General features: G+C 37.4%; 3 protein-coding genes across 5 annotated transcripts; 2 read left to right on the top strand and 1 right to left on the bottom strand.

Annotated features, from left to right (window-relative positions):
- Positions 7–2,937, top strand: LOC107611748 (formin-like protein 20). 3 transcript variants are annotated; one of them, XM_016313643.2, is made up of 4 exons: positions 7–210; positions 1,317–2,011; positions 2,089–2,310; positions 2,381–2,937. In XM_016313643.2, exons 1-4 carry the CDS (start codon positions 138–140, stop codon positions 2,903–2,905), a joined length of 1,515 nt encoding a protein of 504 aa, XP_016169129.1. In that variant the 5' UTR covers positions 7–137; the 3' UTR covers positions 2,906–2,937. The 3 variants fall into 3 exon arrangements, with proteins under 3 accessions (XP_016169129.1, XP_020965794.1, XP_020965793.1); XM_021110135.1 differs by lacking the exon at positions 7–210 and adding an exon at positions 952–1,063; XM_021110134.1 differs by lacking the exon at positions 7–210 and adding an exon at positions 952–1,115.
- On the bottom strand, positions 3,057–4,026 carry LOC107611747 (putative glycine-rich cell wall structural protein 1). The gene is made up of 3 exons (XM_021108374.1): positions 3,867–4,026; positions 3,388–3,650; positions 3,057–3,296 (listed from the first exon to the last, which is right to left on the bottom strand). The coding sequence occupies exons 1-3, from the start codon at positions 4,024–4,026 to the stop codon at positions 3,057–3,059; spliced, it is 663 nt and encodes a 220-aa protein (XP_020964033.1).
- On the top strand, positions 3,883–5,756 carry LOC107614418 (60S acidic ribosomal protein P0). Its single transcript, XM_016316633.2, has 3 exons — positions 3,883–4,295; positions 4,387–4,455; positions 5,206–5,756. Exons 1-3 carry the CDS (start codon positions 4,059–4,061, stop codon positions 5,452–5,454), a joined length of 555 nt encoding a protein of 184 aa, XP_016172119.1. The 5' UTR covers positions 3,883–4,058; the 3' UTR covers positions 5,455–5,756.

Here is a 6,709-nt window from a genome sequence, read left to right as displayed (position 1 = left end):
TTGGCTATAATTAATATAATCACTTTCTTTTTGTACGGGTTGATTAATTTGTATCATCGATTCATTTCGAAAACGAGTCGTATAGGATGCGAGAGTATAGATCTTGGATTAAGGGATTGGAATTTTGATCGGTTTGGATGTCGCTGTTCAAAAAGTTCTTCTACCGGCAGCCGCCGGATCGACTCCTTGAGGTCTCCGAGAGGGTCTTTGGTACGCATACATTCCCCTTCTTACATTTTTCCAATTTCTTATTAGGATGCATTTCCTTCTGATACGTTACGCTTGTTCTTGTTTAATTTTGGAACAATGCATATGTATGTAGATTTATATACGTACATGGTAATGTGGTAGATATAGTTATTACAATGCAGAGTCTTATGTTCCATTGAGTTGAGAGCTACTGTTATATTGTGCTTCTAAGAATGGAATGGATTGGATTTTGTTGCATTCATTCCCTCTTCAGAGTGTGATAGATAGAATCTGGAATCAGATACTAATTAAGGGTTTATATATATATGAAAGCTACTACTTTAGAGAACATATGATGATACATCAATTATTCATTGAATGATTCTTGCATTATGATAGTAGAGTTTGGAATGTGAGAGTTTGCATAGTGGCTTTGTAGTTGTAGATTTTGATAAAAGTCTTAAGGCTGTAATTTGCTGGCTCTTGAGCATGATATTATTGGTTGTGGTCATATATATCTTGAATAAATAGAATGGTTAGTCTATTTGTTACTGCATCTTGATATGAAATGTGTATTGTTTCTGTAACCATCATGTGCCAGCTTTATAACATTTATTTATGTGGTGTTTTATACTTCCATCTCTTTCTTCATTGAAGGGTTTTTTTTTTCCTTTTGTGGTAATTTTGGAAGGCATTCTTTAGAGTGGAATATAGGTAAAAGACTTCAATGGTAATAAAATATTGAATGTGGATATTTGTTTCTTCTGGTTACCAACTACTTTATTGCCATAATATGTTACCACTGAACCTTCTCTCTCTTTTTTTCTTTGTTTCTTCCCCATGGTGGTGGTAATTCTGGAAGATATGCTTTAGAGTTAAGACCACTACACATCAGCAAGCTATCGAACTCAATTTATTTTTTCTTTGTGAGACTATTGTTCCTAGACAATTATATTTATTTATGCTCTAAGATAACTGCTTCAATTAAATTTTAGTAAACTAAAGAGGTATTTGCCAGCTTGAATTAGTTTATCTGATATGCACTTAAGGTCTTTGGATTTTTAAGATTCTGATCATAATGGAAAGAGAACTCTTGCTTACTTATATTTGTTATGTATTTTTTTCAGTATTTGACTGTTGCTTCTCGACGAATGTGATGGAAAAAGAAGCGTACAAAGATTATATAGGGGGAATAGTAGCAGATCTACAATATCTGTTTCCAGATGCTTCAATCATGGTATTCAATTTCAGAGAAGGGGGAACGCGGAGCCAGATATCAGATGTGTTGGCACAATTTGACATGACGGTTATGGAGTACCCTCAGCAATATGAGGGTTGTCCATTACTCCCTCTGGAGATGGTGCACCATTTCCTCCGATCAAGTGAAAGCTGGTTGTCTGTGGAGGGGCAGCAAAACGTGGTGTTATTTCATTGCGAAAGGGGGGGTTGGCCTGTCTTGGCGTTCATGCTAGCAGGTCTTCAATTGTACAGGAAGTGGTATACAGCGGAGTTGAGGAGTCTTGAAATGCTGTACAAGCTAGCATCTAAAGAACTCTTGCAACTCGCATCTCCTTTGAATCCCCAACCTTCTCAGTTGAGATATCTCCAGTATGTTTCCAGAATTTTGGGTTCTGAGTGGTCTCCACAAGAAACACCCTTGCTTTTGTACTGTTTGATCCTCAGAGACCTTCCATTGTTTGGTGGTGGAGAAGGTTGCAGGCCAATTGTTCGTGTCTATGGTCCAGACCCTACAAGACCTGCCAATAGTAGCTCTAACATTCTTTTTGAAACTCCAGGTTCCCTCATTCGACACTACCCGCAGGTTATGTAAAATTATGTTATTCTTCAATTGATGAGAATTAATTCGATATCATGTCTTCTAAGAAATTTTAACCACAGGCAGAATGTACACCCGTGGGAATTGATATCTATTGTTGTGTTCAAGGGGATGTTGTTCTTGAATGCATACATTTGAGTGAAGATTTAGTTCACGAGGAAATGATGTTTAGAATAATGTTTCATACTGCATTTGTTCACTCAAACATATTGATCTTGAGGCGTGACGATATTGATGTTGTGTGGGATTCAAAGGAGCAGTTTCCCAAGGACTTTGAAGCAGAGGTAATTTTATTTATTGTCATCGTCATTTTCTGATGAAGTAGGAGTTTAAAACCACTCATATTTGCATCAGGTGCTTTTCTTGGACGTTTATGATCTTGTACATAATCTATCCCCAGGCAACGTAAGCCGAGATATAAGTGACACTGAAAGTGATTCATCAGATGAGTTCTTTGAAGTGGAAGAGATCTTTACGAATACAATTGATGCACTTGAAGGTAGAGGAGAATTTGGCTCTCCTTCAGATCCTCTTACTTCTCAAGACTCTACTTCAGATGATGGGAGTCACCAACAGGAGGTTGGAATGGTAGAATCCGGTATTAACACAGTTAAAGATATTGTTGTTGATGATGTCAAATATAAGTTTCAAGGGATGACAGATTCGGATCCTCATGAGGTTAGAGACATTGTTGTCGATGAAGTGGAGATTAAGTCGAATTCAACTGCAGACAATATGGATTTGCAAGATGAGGAGGTGACAATTATGCAGAAAAATTTTGATGAAGGGGAGGAAAAGCATGATCTTTCTATGTCACATTCTGCTCATAAACTACATTCATCAGTTAATGACCCACCTCTTGAGTCAACCACAACTTAACTTCAAATCCAATGCTTCTGCCAGTACCTCCTCCACCTCCACCCGCACCTCCACCTCTATCTAGTAGATTACTTACAACTCCTCCTCCTCCCCCTCCACCTCCACCCCCACCCCCTTCTATATCATCTTTTGACCATAGAGACAAGTCTGTTTATTCATCCGTAACCGTAGTTGGAGAATTATCAAATGTAGTCTCCCTTTCTAATTCACCAGCATCATCATTAACACCACCACCTCCTCCTCCTCCACCACCACCACCTTTTTCAAAATATGGAGTTCCAACAATTCCTCCACCTTCCCCTCTCCATATTCCTTCTACACAAGAAGATCCACGGTATCTTCCCTTGCCGATCCCCACTAATTCCACCACCTTTACCACCATCATCCTTGCCTTTACCATCCTTCACTAATATAGATAGTAATCCACTACCACCTCCTTTACCTGAATGTCTACCAACACAATCTCCATCTCCCTTGATTACATGTCCACCACCGCCACCGCCCATTTCAAGTAGGGCTCTACCGCCACCACTACATTCTTCTCCATTAAATGAATTACTTGAAACACCACCACCACTATTTCCTTCATCAAGTGGAGCACCACCTATACCACAACTTCCTCCACCAACACCAGCAGTTCCTTCATCAAGTGGAGAACCACCTGCTCCTCCATCAAATGCACCACTATCAACACCACCATCCCCTCCATTATCAAGTGGAGCACCACCACTACCATCACTACTTGCTTCATCAAAGGAATAAAAAATATGATTTTCTTTTTAGATTTTTTTCTTTATTAAAAGAAACAATTTTCGTTCTTCATTAAAATTTTACTTTTTCACATTACATTAGTCTTACCCATAAATCAAATGCTCCATTTCTAGTCACAAAAAAAAAATATTCCATTTCTGAGCTTCGGATTAGGCCCATAAAGAGTTTGGGCCTGGGCCCAATTCATCACTTTTCAGTCCTTCATTCACTATTCCTTCCACTCTTTCTGAGCCAACCACTGCACTACACAATTTTCCGGCACCTCGCCGTTCTACGCTGTCTCCGACGACCACACAATCCGCCACTGTTTCTTCTGTTTTAGAGTCCAGTCTTCTGCGTGAGCCACACATACTCACAGTGACATTGGTGACGATAGTTGGCGATGGCGGGAAAAGTGTCGAAGGCAGCATTCGATGCGAAGATGTGGAAGCTCTTGAAGGAGTACAGCCAGGTGGTGGTGGTTACCACCGATAACGTTGGTTCCAACCAAATCAATGGCATACGGAGGAGTTTAAAGGGCGACTCCATTGTCGTTATGGGGAAGAACTCCATGATGAGGCGCTCCTTCACGCTTCAAGCTGGAAACAATTCCTTCCTCAACCTTACTCCTCTTCTTAGGGTAAGAATTAAGAATTAACAATTTCAAGATTAAAAAATTAGGGTTTTGAAGAGGATTCTTTTTGAGATTGAATTGGATTGAATTGAATCAGGGAAATGTAGCGTTGATTTTCACCAAAGGAGATATGAAGGAGGTTAGCGACGGGGTTGCTAAGTTGAAGGTCAAGTTTACATTGTTCCTTGTTTTTTCTTATCCTGTTTAGTCATTTTTGTTGTGTAATTTGCTATGTAATTGTGTTCATTTTTTCTTTTTGAGTAAGGGTTTTGGTAGTTTGATTCATCCTTTGCAATTCTTCTCTCTTTGTATACAACAATACTTAGAGTTAGATACTTAGATTGCATTAGGTAGCTTAGACAACAAGAAACATGTGAAACGAACCATGTGTTGCAAGACACGAATTTCCTATGGTTTTTGTTCTTCTAAACTGAGGAGATAGAGGGATGATCACTTTGAATTTTCTTCAGCCATTCACTTAAGTTTATTGTCTTAATTGAGATTGATTAGGAGCCTTGGCAGTGAAGCCGTGTTATTAAAGCTTAGTTCTGTATATTTCTGGCACAACTTACGAGTCCAATTCGAGATAATCCCATGCCTTTGTGCCCTGCTCCTCAGAGCTTCCCAACACTTCCATTGCTTTTTGATTCTATACTCATAGATTTAGCTAAAACTTCTGTGTTATTCATTTGTGCTAGCGAATTAAGATACTAGTGTGTGTCAGTATTGTTTATGATGCCATCTTGTGGTTTGCATTAGAACTAACTAGTGAGAAATAAACATTCTCAACATCATGCCTGCTTTGTATTTAGTTGATTTACCTGCCATATAAATATTGGTCATGTTTTCGGTGAAGCTTTGTTTCCTTAGGAAGTAATCTATGAGTCTAATGTATTTTAAGTAACTATTTCCGCAGGTTGTTAATCCTCTTCTCATGTGCTCCAAATACTTGTCATATGAATCGTACCGCAATTGTTCTTACATGCAATCTGGACAGTTGCCTTTGGGCCTCAAGTGTTGTAACCAGCAGTTGTTGCAGGATTCTGAACCTTTTTTGGTATGCTCAAAATTCACGCCGCACCAGCATTGTTTAATGACGAGATCAAGACAGCTCTTGGCGATGAGTGTATGGTCTCCTCTTCTCCTTTTGGCTGGTAACTTGTGATGTTGAAAAACTTTTCCAATTTTTGTCCCGTGTTTTCTGTGAAGCATAACTTTCGCATCTTTTCCTTGAGCACTATTGACTTCAAGCTGAATCCTCCATTGTCACAATGTGAAGATGCAAATGATTTTGATCAGGGTCTCTGTTTGGGAATGGTGATAAACAATTTTTGTGCTTTGTTTTAATAAGAGTATAGAAAATGCTTTCATGTGATTGTTTATCAACTTCGTTCACAATCAATGTTTGTGTTAAAAGTATATACTTAGCATTATACAAAGTTCTCAATTATCCCCATTTATGATCCATCAATTTTGTCCATGTCTTTTCTTTATTTATTGCGAAACATCTCTTTCATCATGCCAATGTGGTAATTACTAATTTGCATCATTTATCCTTCTTGTTCTGATATCCTGTCATCCTGATTTGAATTTCATGGGTTTCGGTTCTGTTCATTGCTATAATTGATTTCATTGTGAGTAAAGCATAGCTTCTTAATTTCGAATGAGTGACTAGAAGAGAAATATTGATGGAAATTGGTAAGAATCATTTTATACATGGGGAAGTGCTAGTAAGTTTAATTAGAAGAACGATATTATGGTGTGATTATTATCCTTGAGTACATAAGTTATATTAATTTCTAATGGAGAGCTTAAGGAGAACGAAAATGAAGGAAAATAATCTACAATGTAAACTTGACTTTTTAAATAATGTTGCTGACTTTAGATCCAATAATGAACTTCATATAATGTTTAATAATGCTCTTGTATTTAAATTTGAGTTGCATCAAAATCAATGTTATCAACTCTTTAAATAACTAGTAAACATTTTCAATGGTTACAACTTACAAGTTTAGTTTTCTAGATCTAAATTGGCGACATTATGAATAAATTCTTATTACTTTACGAATTGAGATTTATAAATTTAAGTTAATCTAAATGCTAAACTCTGGAAACTTATGTGAGTTTTAGATCTTTATTTTTATTTTTATTTTTATTTTAGTTATGTTAGATCACAATTTCCATATCAGATAAGCTGTGTGTAGCATCAAATAGATTAGTGGCCAATATGTTGCAATGACTTGTTTGTTGTTTCGACCCCACCACTAAATTTCCCCCAACTTGTCTTGCTAACATCATGGGGTTAGACAGAGAAGGTTAGTGAATGCTCGCATTGCATATATATATGGAAAAGTCTGTTTGTACAATCAAAGACAATAAACACCTACTTTTATATATCCTCTTTTTATTTCACCTTTTCT

Source organism: Arachis ipaensis, chromosome B08, assembly GCF_000816755.2.
Source record: "Arachis ipaensis cultivar K30076 chromosome B08, Araip1.1, whole genome shotgun sequence".
NCBI lineage: Eukaryota > Viridiplantae > Streptophyta > Magnoliopsida > Fabales > Fabaceae > Arachis > Arachis ipaensis.
The sequence above is the reverse complement of the archived record's forward strand: the minus strand, read 5'-3'. Positions and strand labels throughout refer to the sequence as shown.

Bases quoted from the DNA above. Each gene is read 5' to 3' on its own strand.
- LOC107611748 (XM_016313643.2), top strand. From the start codon at position 138: ATGTCGCTGTTCAAAAAGTTCTTCTACCGGCAGCCGCCGGATCGACTC. The intron at 211-1,316 runs GTACGCATACAT...TATTTTTTTCAG, and splicing joins GGTCTCCGAGAGGGTCTTTG to TATTTGACTGTTGCTTCTCG. The intron at 2,311-2,380 runs GTAATTTTATTT...TATTTGCATCAG, and splicing joins CCAAGGACTTTGAAGCAGAG to GTGCTTTTCTTGGACGTTTA.
- LOC107614418 (XM_016316633.2), top strand. From the start codon at position 4,059: ATGGCGGGAAAAGTGTCGAAGGCAGCATTCGATGCGAAGATGTGGAAG. The intron at 4,296-4,386 runs GTAAGAATTAAG...GAATTGAATCAG, and splicing joins ACCTTACTCCTCTTCTTAGG to GGAAATGTAGCGTTGATTTT. The intron at 4,456-5,205 runs GTCAAGTTTACA...CTATTTCCGCAG, and splicing joins ACGGGGTTGCTAAGTTGAAG to GTTGTTAATCCTCTTCTCAT.
- LOC107611747 (XM_021108374.1), bottom strand. From the start codon at position 4,026: ATGTGTGGCTCACGCAGAAGACTGGACTCTAAAACAGAAGAAACAGTG. The intron at 3,651-3,866 runs GTGATGAATTGG...CCTTTGATGAAG, and splicing joins AGTGAATGAAGGACTGAAAA to CAAGTAGTGATGGTAGTGGT. The intron at 3,297-3,387 runs GTAATCAAGGGA...AGGATGGTAAAG, and splicing joins GCGGTGGCGGTGGTGGACAT to GCAAGGATGATGGTGGTAAA.